Below are 14,477 nucleotides of genomic sequence, written 5' to 3' on the forward strand. Positions count from 1 at the left end.
TAAATGAAGGGAGTCCAGAGCCCTTTAAGTTACTTGTTTGGTTCTAGATGACATTTAATGAAAACATATTCATTAAGCAAACCAAATCCAGATGCAAACAAGACTCTTAAAATAGAAAAAAAAAAAAAAAACTTGAATACATGCTGGATAATGTATTAAGCAATAAATCTACTAATTTAGAAAGCAAACAAAGAGCTTCGGGCAAGATTTCACCTTGGCTGGCAAGGTTGAACTTTTTGCAGTCACTTCTCTTCGAATTTTCAAGGTTTGTATGCTAAAAAGGGAAGGATGGTAAACAAGTTTACATGAGGGAATCGACACTACAACACTAAAGGAGGTAGCAGAGCTTTTGTACTAGACAAGAGATAGTTTTTTCAGGGAACTATCACTAAAAATGATTGAATCTGGGTTGATTTCAGCTTTTGGATTCAAATCTGGCTTAAGAGCAGAGTTTGTAAGTTTGTTTGTTTGATTGGTTGAGTGTTCTTGTCCCCGTTGTCTCTTCTTCCTTTTATAGATAATTAGGCCCGAATGTTGTAGCTTTTGTTCTTGCCCAAAAGCACTTAGAGGGTAGTGAGTCATTAACTTGTTTACTTGTGATGCCACTGGAAAGTGTTCTTTAGCAGATAATAGGTTAGTCTCCGTCACTTGTCATTTCGCCCATAGACACGTGGCTTGTATTTTGGTTGAGAAGACTTTAACTTGCTTTGGGCTCGATGCTGGGTTTCAGGCAAGTCTCCCTTTTAGTAGGCATCCTTTGGTCTTCTTTTATGAAAGCCCAATAGTCAAATATTAACCCAAACACCCTGCAACAGGTTTTGGAGGGAAATGGACTTCAAACTCGCTGGAGTTCGTCCTCATTTTCTTGCCGGAAACTAGAAACAAAAAAATGAATGCATGCATGGATTAGAGTTGGATTAATGAACCCCAAACCCCACATTCCAATAAGGTTGAAGTACATAGAGATTAGAGGCATTGTAGGCCATCACCAACCTCAAATGCAACGACAAAATGCTGAAATTTGATGTCAGAGACAAACATGCAAGCACAGATGATTCGCAGAGGTTTAAGCCCCCAAATTTCATTACAAACCAACTCCAGACAAGATTTAACCCAAAAATATAAAGATTAAACTAGAAATCTCACCTAGTATTCAAGAATAGAGCTCAAGGCTCTCGGCTTTAATGGTGGATCACCCTATGATGCTCTGATGCAACATGCAAGACCATATTCGTGTTCATTGAGTCTCAGGGATGTCAAATATATGATTTTGGAGCTGGATTGGTGAGGGAATCGAAGTGAAAGCAAGAGTGAAGCTCTCAAAGCTTAGAGAAAGAGAGATAGAGTGTTGGAAGGTTAGAAAGAGAGTGAGTTTCAAAAATGAAGGAGAAGAGAGAATACCAGAGTGGGTTATAACCTCACTTAAAATTATTTTAAGCGAATTACAAATTTGCTCCTCCATTAATCATAAATTTGCAATTAAGTCCTCGCAACTTCGATTCAAATTTCATTTTCGACGTTGAACTAACATACAAGAATATAATTATGAAACTTAAGAAAGTATAAGGATATTAACCTCAAGCGTACAAGTATTGTGAGGGAAAGGTGAAAAGAACCCTTTGTTATATATAGTTGAAAATAGAGTGGAAAACTACACTTCAAAATCAAGTGCGTGGACATTTTTCAACGTCCAACCAGTCCTTAGGAGCGTTTCCAAAGTCAACCTAACCGGTTACTTTAGTGGAAATGCACTAAAACAGGCCCATCCAAAAGGAACTACTGAATAGCTTACTAAAATTGATACACAATGGTATTGTTGAAACTTGCTTGAACATGAATAACTTCCTTGGGGGTTATGTTATCAGATATTAAACAATCTTTAACAAATGCACCTTGCTCTTTAGAGATTATAATATGGTTCAATTCCAGGATGGCCCAACTATGCCAAGGAAAATAATTTTTTATTTCATTCGAGAGTGCTTTTAGTTCTACAGCCACAAACCCAATTAGATTCAGGCAGGATACACTTTTTAGTTATTAGGAAGGATGCAATTAATGGGTCTAAACTGCATCATAGTAAGAGGATTCTTTGGGCACCAAGGTAGTTATATTTTATTTTAAGCAACAATAACAATTACAATGAGAACTACATTTATAGTTACATTTGGTTGATAGCGAGATCTCGAATCAACTTATTTGTCTTATAGTATATCTCAGTATCGAGGACTATCATTTTCTAGGCCATTTGGAAGGGTTAACTAATTATGTATATATGCATTTTTAATGAACTAGACAATTAGAATTAGAAGGAAAAAAAAAAGAAAAAAAAAAAAAACTAAGGACTTGTGTATTGTTGTACTTCATAAGTCACATAAATTTCTTGACCAACAACATCTCGACCCCTAACTACCAGAGGTTGTTTACTTACTTTGGTACTAGTGCAACTCGAAAATTAATTAAGAAACCCACTCAGGGGCAAAATAGTTATTTCACATGTCTTAAAAATAAAATACAATATTTTGATGAACAAGTTGTAACATTGTTAACAACGGTGAGGGAGAGAAAGGAGTTGAGGGGGAAGAGAGGAAGGGAAAAAGGTTTTGGCTGTTGGATTATCCTCATGGAACTAATTCAAAGAGGATCAGAATCCTATAAATAGTTAGAATATGAATATTCTATGACTCTCTTTCTCTCTCGCCCTTCGTTTACACAGAGGAGATCGCTTAACCAAAAAAAAAAAAAAAAAGGAACTAGAAAATGGACACTGCATTAAAGTGTCCAAATCTAAATGTAAAAAATAGAGCCAGGAAACAAACGTTGCATTACAGTGTTTGAATCCAAATGTAACAAACTAAGCCAGGAAATGGACACTGCATTATAGTAGAAATCAAGAGTTGCACGAGCTGTGAAGCGTAGGAGATGTGTGAGTGATGGAAAAAATAGAACCAGAAAATGGACATTGCAACGCAAACATTGCAACGCAGTGTTTGAATCCAAAAGTAAAAAACTTAACCAGGAAACGGACACTGCATTGTAGTGTTTGAATCCAAATGTAAAAAGGAACATGTAGGAGGCGTGGGAGTGATGGAAAAAGCGAAACCAGTAAATAAACATTGCAACGCAGTGTTTGAATCCAAATGAAAAAAAAAAAAAAAAAAAATCAGGAAACAGACAATGTACTGCAGTGTCTAATCCGTGTTAACTTATTCCAAAATATATAAACTAGAAGAAAGAGAGTGCCAGTTGAAGTGGCAAGTTTTGTAATTTTTGTTTATTTTAATGCATTTAAGTAAGTATCACAATACATGATTGACCTATTTATAATTAACATAAATATTGTTCATATTGAAACTTTTTATTGATTTTACACAAAATCATCCTTTTTTAAGTTTTTTATTTTTATTTTTATTTGTTTTTATGTATTTAGAATTTTAAATAAGGGTGACTTTGGATGCAGTCCTTATTTATCAACGTTCTTTGATTGAAACATTGTTTGTTTTTTGTTTTTTATTGAAGTCTCTGAAATTAATGCAATAATGCATTTCTATGTAGGTTATTATAATTTTTAAATTAAAATTTGATATTTGTAGTTATTTATATTAATGAGATTTTAAATAAAATCCATAATTTGTTGAAAATATTAAAAGAAATTATACTTAAATGAAACCATGATTTGTCATTACTTATATTAATGACATTTTACATACAAAAAAATGATAATTTTTATGCGATGCATTTTACATATAAAATGTTGGTAAAAGCGATACATTTTGTATAATGGGTACATTTCATATAAAAAAACAATGGCTACATTTTACACAAAAGAGGTGGTACTTACAAAAAAAAATTCAGTACATTTTACATATAACAAGGTGGTACATTTTAAAAGACATATAGGTACATTATTAATAAATTATGGGTACAAATAAAAGGTCAAAAAAATAGGAGTACAAATAAAAGTATGAAAAATATGGACAATTAATATATGGGTACAAACTAAAACTAAATAGAAAATTGGCATTGTGACGACCCATCCCAATTTATTATATAATTTTCTCCTCGAGTGTGTAAACTGACGAATATACCCTCGTTGGCTTAGTGATGTGGATGTACATGAGCAGTTTTAAATTATTATTTCCACTGTTGTAATTAAAACATACTCAACGTCACAAATGCGTTGACGCGAGTTAGGCCTGAATCAGAGTCGTAATGAAAAAGTTACGATTATTTTAATACATAAATGGGTAAATAGCATTGTATTTTTCCTTGGATGTTGACCCTTATGTGCATCTCTTACCCCAATTATTAAAGTTCCCATGTTCTTGAGCCCAATCGAATATGTGGCCCTATTGTTTTTGGACCAATTAAAACTGGCATTCTCTTTCTCTTCTGCCCAATCACGTACACACACACACATATACACTCTCATTCTCTCTCCTTCTCGACTCTTCTTCCTTCTTCTTCCTTTGCACCGTGACACACCCACACCCAAACCCATCAAAACCTCACAGATCGAACATGAGCTTTACATCATCGTGTTCCCCGTGGCCTCACGATCCTAGTGATACCATTTAATCACCAAACGGACGTTGGGAACTCGAAAACCAGAAGCTTCGGCGAGGAGACAAGTTTACTCTGACGCGATCCCAGCGAGGTTAAGGAGTTTTAGGACTTGGAAAGGTATCCACTCAGCTTCCCTAACACTTTGGAGTAGTATTGGAGTGGAGTGGATGTCGGAATAGGCAAGTTTGAGAGGGTGTAGAGTTGGCCGGATTTTCCAACGAATTTTCCGATCATTTTTCGTTGGATTTTGGACTTCTAATAGGTACGAACGTGTTCTACTCTTCAAGACCTTCAAATCCATATAAATTTCATGGAATTTGGTTAAGAATTGAAGTAGATATAAGCTTTTGAAAATTTTCTAGAAACCAAAGAGTGTAGGCGACGGTTAACGGTGGAGACCGGCGAGTGACCGGAGAAGAAAAAGGTATATTCTGTTAACATTAATGGAATATTCTAATGGCGTTAGGTAACGCCGTTACCATTTAACAGAATATTTCGCCTATTTTGACAAAATATTCCTAACTCCGTTAGGGTTTTCGTTAGTGTGTCGTGGATGTGCCTATGCATGGCCGGCGCGTGAGGGCGTGTCCGATGTCCAAAAATATTTCTGAAAATTTATGTGGGTTCGTATCGTCGAGTAGATCACGTTTGTATATTCAAACCTTTCATTTGAGCAAGCTATAAGAAGTTAATCCTAGATTTTGTATATGTGCTAATTAATTAACGTAAAAATAGTTGTATCGCATATAGGTGAAATGTACCCCAAGGACGAGCGTGGACAAGCCAGATTAGGGGGCTACGATCCTGCTGCTTATCAGTGAGTGGGCATTTGTTTTCTACACACACACACACACACATATGCTTTATAGTTTCTAGAAAACGTTTTAAAATGAATTATGCCTTGAATGCCATGTCGAGTATGCATGATACTTATACACATTGCATTGTTATAAATTCAATTACATTGAATGATGCTGCGGAGGCCCATGTAAGCTTCAAGTGAGTTAGTATATGGTTGAGTTGGTTGCCTTACATTGGTATGCATAAATGCCTTTAGAGCTCATCATTGATGCACCTTGGTGTTAGTGCTCTTGCCCGGGGCCAGGGCACAATCCTTCACGTTATTGTTCACCTCCCACACCGCACTCTCACCTAGGATCTAAGTCTGGTGTCAGCCTGTCGTACAGACCACAATAGATGGTTCCGACTCATAGGTGACCACGATTTATCGCCTAGCTTTCACGTGATCATAGCACTTGAGCATACATATTTACACCTAGCCTTGTCATACAGGTCACATTAGGTGACTTCGATTCGTGTGCTAGCCTAGGTTAATGAGCTATAGGTCCAGTTGTACATGTCACGTTAGATGACTCCGACTGGCATGTTATTTTATATTGATTCTACACCTGGCTTACATGTTTTAGTGCTGAAATGTGATGACATGGCATATTTTGGTTTTCACTGCCCTTGTGCATTCATTTTTGTACTTATGTAGTATTATTATTTTTCTGGGAACTATACAGATTTTATAGTTAGGGGTTATTATGTTCAGAAAGATAACTATGTTTTCAAAAGCTTTGTTTTTGCCCACTCACCCTTTTGTTTTATGCCCCTCCAGGTCCTAGGCAGCTGTTCGTATCTGTGGCTCATGAGGACTATCTGGCGGTTATGACATTTCCATAAATAAATGTAGGGATCTTCTCCCTGTTTGTATAATTAGTACTTGTTCAATTTGACTGCACTGTTGGATTGCCTATGCTATGAATACTTGTATTTGGTTTTTGGTCACTTCCACGCACTTATATATATATATATATATATATTATATGTAGTTTAAATAAGTTTAGGTTTGGTTTATTTATTTATTTATTCACATATTCTTGTTACTATCACTTCTGTTGCGCACTAGGCTACATCACCCTCATGTGACGGCCAGTATGCCTCGACTCAGGTCGAGGTATGTCAGTTTGAGAGGGGATGATATGCCTTATATATACATACTCCCATCCCTATAGCATGAGACTTTTTGGGAACTCATTGGCTTTGGATTCCATCGGAACTCCAAAGTTAAGCGAGTTCAGGCAAGAGTATTCCCAGGATGGGTGACCCACTGGGAAGTTCTCGTGTGAGTTCCCAAAAACAAAACCATGAGGGTTTGGCCGGGGCCCAAAGCGGACAATATCATGCTACGGCGGAGCCGAGATTGGGATGTGAAAGGCACAATTTAAAAAAAAATGTTGCAAATTAAAATGGGTACAAACTAAAAATAAAAATATATGAAACAAAATTTAGCCATAAATATAAATATATCAAATGTAACGTTTCTAAACACTAAATGAATAATTTAGAAATAAACTTTAATTATCTTGATATGTAAAATATTTTATTATTGAAATAATTAATGATGTTTATTAAAACCAAGGGACCTTGATTAAAAATTGAAAAGAAATAAGATTTCAATCAATGGAGTTGAAAAAAGAGGGATGGGAACCTAATTTTCATTTTGGTTTTGGTCCTTAATCAACCTAATTGTTAGACTGAAACCTTGTTAAGATCAAGGTTCTTAACATCATTAAGAGATTTAACTCATGCATTTATGCATTTAATGTTCCACAAACCATGAAATTTAAACAAATTCAAATAATATTTTTAAAATATAATAAATACTTAAAAATAAATATTAGAGTAATATTGTTCTTCCCAAAATTATAGCAAGAAATAATGTACCCACAAAATTACTAACATATTTTAAAAAATAACTACTGATACATTTTAAAACATAAAATAAATACATATAATTAACATGGGTACATTTAGCAAAATTTAAAAAGTGTAAAAATAAATTAAAAAATATGGGCACAAAGAAATTAATATACGGGTACAAATTAAAATAGAAAAGAAAATTGGTACAAATTGAAAAAGGGTTGCAAATTAAAAATGGGTACAAACTAAAAATAAAAATATATGATAAAAAATTTATCCATAAATATAAATATACCAAATGTAACATTGTTAACACGAAATGAGTATAGGTAGAAATAAAAAATATTTTATTATTAAAATAATTAATGACGTTTATTAATACCTAAGGACCTTGATAGAAAATTAAAAATAAATAAAATTTTAATCAATGAAGTAGTAAAAAGAGAAATAAAAACCTAATTTCTCCTATTATTAATCTAAATACCACGGTAGTGATTAACCCATTTGGTACAAATTTATTCCCATTTGGTATAAATTATTCTTTTAAGACTACGTGCAAATAAGTTAATTAATAGCCTTGCCACTCTAGTTCTTCATGGGCTTCTCGAAGAGAGAATAGTTCTTCATGGGCTTCTCGAAGAGAGACTATACGTCAAAGTAGTATGTCTTTGACCTAACGTGATTTTGTTTTCTGGTTGCTGGTGGATCCAGCGGTGAACAAGACGAAAACTTTGCGTGCATTGGAGTCTTCAAATTATAGAGTTATTTCAATTTATTTCAAATTATAGGGATTATCTTTTACATAGGTACAATTATTATTTCTTATATTCTCTTGTGAGCAACACAAGACAAATGAAGCAATATAATAACGCATATCGAGTCAAATAAGGCGTGTCTCTATGTACCATGGATGAATATCGAGAATAAGAAATCAAATTTCAGCCAGATAATGAAATAAAATAATGATCACATTAATTAAAAAATAGTGAAGTTATATTTCTTATTTCACTCTCTCCTCAAGCTCAATAAACATGACACAATTCGAGCATTTTCTAGTAATTTCTCAACTCCTAGAAAAATGGAAAGAATTTTATAAAGATATTCCAAATCAAAAAGGAAAATTACAAGGCTTGCACGTTGCGATATAAAAACAAACATTACATAGCAAAACTTTCTTTTTATTATTTATTTTTCTTATTCTATTAGGAAAAACATTCCGAAAATCTGCTCATTGACAACTGAAATTATGATCGGTTCTCATGTCAATTATTATGATTTGCTATGCTGTCTCGTAGATCACATGGCTAGATACTATCTGGGAATGTGATGACAAAGTCTTACATCGGTGATGAATTAAATCATGCAAGGACTTATAAGAAATTGTGCTATGCCATTTGGTTTTATAGTGGAATTTCAATTTTCTTCACACATCCATCGGACTTAAGGTCCTAAAAGGCGCTAGGCATCTAGGTGTGGCCTAGGCGGTTTTTTTATTTTAATTGAATTTATTATATAATATATAAATAAATTTCTATTATATTTGAAAAATGTATAATTGTATTGTGATATAAATTACAAAATAGAATGACATATAGATTATAAAGTATTAGAATATACTGAAATATGGGGAACAAACATATAAAAAGTGTTCATCCAAGTATTCAACAAGCCTCTTGCAATTTAATGAAAAAAAAATGCAAAATGAAAGTTATCTATTTTATGTATAAATGAGAGTCGCAACCTAGGCGTGTTAGACAGATTAGGCTGGCTCCTAGGCAGGTCTAGGTGTCATTTCTTCATTTTCAAACGCATAAGATTTAATCAGGGCAGTAGCCTGCTGCTTAGCACCTAGACAGGGCTTAGGCGGTAATTTTTAGAATAGTAACTATACTAATGTGAATTGCAATTGTAATGCTCCAAAATTTGCTTCATAAGACAAAGTAGAAACATTTATACATACTTACATTTAGAAGAAAACACAAGTGATCTCCATTTATTTTGAGAAACGATTTTCATACATTCATCTTTCCCTTTTGTACCACTGTTAATTTTTTTACATAGAAAATTTTATATTCGTTACATAGAAAAGTTGATTTTACGTTAAATTCTAAATTAGAGAAAAGGGTTCGAACTTGAGTATAGAGAAATGAGCAGTGTTGTAGCCAACTTGATTAAGCATTAAATTCTAAATATTAAAAATTGATATATAGATAAAAAGGAGTTCAAAAATCAAATCTCTCCCACTTTTATTTTTTATTTAAAATAATAATAATAATAATACAAGGAGGTGCATCGTACCGAGGACGTACCCCACCCCTTACCTAGCTACGCCCTAACAATTAGGCACTCTCTCTCTCTCTCTCTCTCTCTCTCTCTCTCTCTCTCTCTCTCTTAAAAAACGATATTATCTACGCTAAGAGGATGGGGGAGTATGCTCAGCCTCACAATGGTTAGCCATAATATCGTGGTTCAAATTTGCCTTTGACAAAAATCCAATCTAAGACTACTTACAAGTGAAGAAAAATATCACTAGACTATATTATTAAGTGGCAGTTCTCTCTTTTTTATATACAAGTGATATTTTAAATTATTCTAATCAATGTGAGATAGTTTGAACTCAGATGCAATCGACTGAGCACCCTAATTTAACTAATTGGCTTAACCCAGAATAGCTGATTATAATATGATTTGATAAGCACAGTTGAAGTTACCATCCAACATGGTTCACTTATAAATAAACTTCTTCGCTTTGTCAGAATTCACTCCACAAGGCATCCTCACCTGTCTAACTATTTTGCTCCCTGACTGTCTTCTTTTTCCTGCAGCTCCCAATATTTTGTTCCTTGATAGCAATAATATGGTATCTTCAAACCATGAGAACGCTGCAGGATCCCTAGCCTTTCCCAAAAGACTATGGGGTAAAATAGATGGATTTGCCTTGAGGCTAAAGAACTTAGGCAAAGAGGATCCAAGAAGGATCATTCATTGTTTTAAAGTGGGACTAGCTCTAACTTTTGTGTCACTCTTCTACTACTTTAAACCACTCTACGACGGCTTTGGCCTTGATGCAATGTGGGCTATTTTAACTGTTGTGGTTGTGTTTGAATTTTCTGTTGGTAAGCAACTTCTGTAAGCTCTCATAATTTAAGTCTTAACGAATAGATTTGATTGTAATTTCTAATATTTGATAATTATGCTATGAAACAATTTCAGGAGCAACACTAGGAAAAGGTTTGAATAGAATGTTGGCAACTTTAACAGCTGGTGCTCTTGGCATTGGGGCTCATCGCTTAGCAACTCTTTCTGGGGAGACTGGGGAGCCTATACTAATTGCTCTCTTTGTTTTTATAATAGGTATAATATAATACTATTAGAAACAATAATTAGAAAATTGATTATTGTATATAAATCAACTAATTATATCATCTTATAATTTCTTTGCAGCTGGAATAGTAACATTCCTGAGATTCATTCCCCAAATTAAGGCGAGGTATGATTATGGGTTGATGGTATTTATATTGACATTCTGCTTGATTTCGGTGTCTGGTTATCGGGATGAAGAGGTTATACGAATGGGATTCGAGAGGCTATCGACAATTGTCCTTGGAAGCTGTGCTGCTGTATTTGTATGCACTTTCATATGTCCGGTATGGATTGGGGTAGATCTTCACAATCACATTGCTACCAACATCGAAAAGCTTGGGAATTTCTTGGAAGGTACATATACTAAAATATAACAGTGGTTTTATGCTGCCTATATGAAGATTAATATTCTAAGTTAAATATAACATTCATCAATGCCTGCAAAGGTTATGATAGGTGATTCAACTGCAGAAAAAATATCATTTGCACTTGGAACCCTACTAAAGTTACAAAAGGAATCTAACCTTGAATAACCTTAGCAGAACATATATTTTTCCCCTTTTTATAGGAAAATCTTGTGCATCCTACTATAAGGAAAATACATTTATGAGACAGGAGCACAGTTAGATTAGTATTTGCCTCTATCTTACGTTGTTTGATTTTTCTTTTCGTTATTACTATCAGGAACCATCAAAACTTAGCCAGTTAAGACTAATTATTTTCAGGATTTGAAGACGGATACTTTAAAATATCTGAGGAAGGACAGCCTATAAACAAGTCATCATCTCTTCAGGGATATAAAAGTGTTTTAACTTCAAGTAGCAAGGAAGAAATCATGGTGAGAATTATATACCTTTCTCATCCTCTATAACTTTCTCACCAAGACTTTTATGCTTGAGTTCCACTCTGAATTATTTAACTTTTATTGTCCAGGCCAATTTGGCAAAATGGGAACCCTGCCACGGCAAGTTCAGATTTCGTCATCCATGGAATGAGTACTTGAAAGTTGGGATAGTAACTCGCCAGTGCGCTTTCAAAATTGAATCTCTCAACCACTACCTTACCTCTGAGATCCAAGTATGATTATGAAACCCTTTCACCAATTTATATCTAAATGTTATATATGCATTTCAATACCAATTTAGTAGGTCTATTATAACTTGCGTTTTGGTAATCTTACAGTCACCACCAGAAGTTCGAAGTATAATTCAAGGGGAATGCACAGTTATTAGCTCAGAATGTGGGAAAGCATTGAAGGAACTAGCATCTGGAGTTCGAAAAATGACTAAATCATCAGCAGCAGAACCTCACATTACGAACTCAAAAGCTGCTGCTGAAAACCTCAAAGCTGTAATCAGATCTAGCTTGTCTAAACACTGCGATTACCTAGAGATACTACAAGCAGGAGCAGTAGCTTCTCTACTGTTTGAAGTTGTCAAATGTACAGAGGAAATTGCTGGTGCTGTTCATAAACTAGCATCCCTGGCACACTTTAAGAATGATAAGCCTAGAGTGACCCCAGAGACGCAAGAATTACCTTCACAGGGAGCGGTAAATCCAGTATCAGGCATCGATGGGGCACATCATGTTATAACGATAAATCCATCTCAAAGTTTACGTGAAAGTGAGAACTCGTCCGCACCAGTACTGGCTCCAAGAATGGAAGTGTAGACTTTGGAAATGAGTAGTTTTTAGTTCTCTGTCAAGAAATGAAGTGATAGATGTGCTTGTAATCGTCATATGTTTTTTTTTTCTCCCTGTTAGACATTAGCATATATACTGTTAGGGAGTTCATGTGTTGCTTTTTCCCTAGAGCTTCCACTTGAAGCTCAGAGGTTTGAAGCAGTTTATATTTGTGCTTTCTGCAAATAATGAATTGCCTTGCTCAAAACAGAAAATGCCTCACTTGTCTTCTTTCATAATTCAATTCAAATTATTCTGGATTTGAGGTATACCGGAATTAGTTTAGTGTATAAATATGATTAGATAGTTTGATCAGCTTTGATTCATTTAGACATGGTTTTAATAAACAAATTTACGGACTAACCTGAGATTCATGAAATAATTCGTACAGTAATGCTACAAGTTGCTCTACCAGAAATACAATTAAGAACAAAATCAAGATTAAACACGAACCCACAAAAAACCAGTATTCAACGCTGTTCACCTGCACAAAGTAAACATGCTTTTCGTGGTTGCCGAAGGAAGACTGATTTAAAACTTGAAGTCTCTAGATCGTCACGAGTTAGTTGGTCTTCCTACTAGAATTAACTTTTAGTATAAAGCGTGTTTCTCGCAAAATAAACCTATCTTGTTTTATTTATTTAGGCATGGGACAAAAATTTAAGCGTGATATTAATAATATAGGAATCAAACTCTTATAGTGACTAATAAATTATTTTGGTCATTCCGTAAAAAATTTATCAAAATCCTCGTTAAGTGAAGGGGTTTGTTTGACCAAAATACCCTTAAAAAGCCAGTCAAATGGTCGTTCATATGACAATCTAACGAGGATATTGATAATTTTTTTTATGAAATGGTCAAAACGATTTACAATGGACAAACTTAGAAAGCATTCTATCCATTTTCATTGTCAATGACCCAAATAAGAAGTTATCCAATCTCAAATATTATTTTAGCCGAAAAGCCGTAAAATATTTCGAGTCCTCCGATTGAGAATTTCGAAATTAAACATTCTTTTAAAGCCCATACCTAGTCAAGAAGCATATTGCTGAAATTTGACCTTTGGTGACTCATTAATCCTCGTACCGTCTGTATAAGAAAACAATATTCAATCTTGAGCTCTGCGTTATTTAATTCCTTTTCTTGGCCTTGTTGCTCAAGACCAAGAGCTCCCATACAAACTCCATCTTAATAGCACAAACGATATTTGAGGAATCCAACTCAAAAACTCCAATAAAAAAGTGAACGCTCTTAATTAACTAAAATACAATGCATACATTCTTTTTTTTTTTAGGAAGTTTTAATGAAAAATCCACGGTATTGTTCACTTTTACGAAAACCCACATTTTTATACTAAAAAGTCAAACCTAGTACTATTCAATTTACTCATTATTTTGTTCTTATCGTTAAAACTCAAAGTTTTTAAGTCATTTTCATTAATTTTTTTTTTAAGCAAACAAATTGGGAGACCTACCCAAATTTTTTTAAGCAAACAAATTGTGACTCATTTGAGTCATTTCTTATGAATAATTTAAATTTGGGAGACCTACCCAAATTTTGCCATGTTCTAAACATCTTGAATGCAGATAACTTATTTTCTAAAGCACTGCTAGTTAGGCCTGGCAAACGGGTCGTGTCTGTCATGTTCGTATCGTTTTCGTGTAACACTTGTTATCCTAACGGATCGTATCGTGTCGCACTCGTTATGACCCGTTATGAAAAATATATTTTTCTTCTTAAATTTGCACATACCACACATTGCCACATAAATATTACTTCAAAACATTAAAACACATTTGTCGTTTAAGTACTACATCTACACTCGAAAATAAGAGTCTAACAAACAAACATTCATACACTACTAGTCTATTATAAAATATTAAATGTGCAAGGATATGAAGCCTTTCTCAAAAGTTTAAACCTTACCAATGGAACTCAAAGTTTGCATGTTATTACTTTTACAAAATCCTCAATTTTCATCGATCATCATGACATAAGATTTTGTGGTATCCACTAGTGTGAATATTTTAAATTGAAGATCGAATTCATTCATTGTATTCACATAGGGTCAAGGAGTGTAGCTATAAAAAATCATCAAAATCGGAGTTAAAATAACCGTTAAATCGTGATTTTTCGTTGATAACCGTCGAAAAGTTTTATCC

The 14,477-nt window shown here is 34.1% G+C and overlaps 1 protein-coding gene across 1 annotated transcript; it reads left to right on the forward strand.

The window, feature by feature from the left end:
- Nucleotides 1-10,036: 10,036 nt before the first annotated feature.
- On the forward strand, nt 10,037-12,530 carry LOC137741489 (aluminum-activated malate transporter 2-like). Its single transcript, XM_068481193.2, has 6 exons — nt 10,037-10,385; nt 10,483-10,623; nt 10,714-10,986; nt 11,358-11,470; nt 11,566-11,709; nt 11,815-12,530. Exons 1-6 carry the CDS (start codon nt 10,127-10,129, stop codon nt 12,301-12,303), a joined length of 1,419 nt encoding a protein of 472 aa, XP_068337294.2. The 5' UTR covers nt 10,037-10,126; the 3' UTR covers nt 12,304-12,530.
- Nucleotides 12,531-14,477: the final 1,947 nt, after the last annotated feature.

This window comes from Pyrus communis, chromosome 11 (assembly GCF_041283825.1).
Source record: "Pyrus communis isolate YQ-2024b chromosome 11, ASM4128382v1, whole genome shotgun sequence".
In the NCBI taxonomy this organism is placed as follows: domain Eukaryota; kingdom Viridiplantae; phylum Streptophyta; class Magnoliopsida; order Rosales; family Rosaceae; genus Pyrus; species Pyrus communis.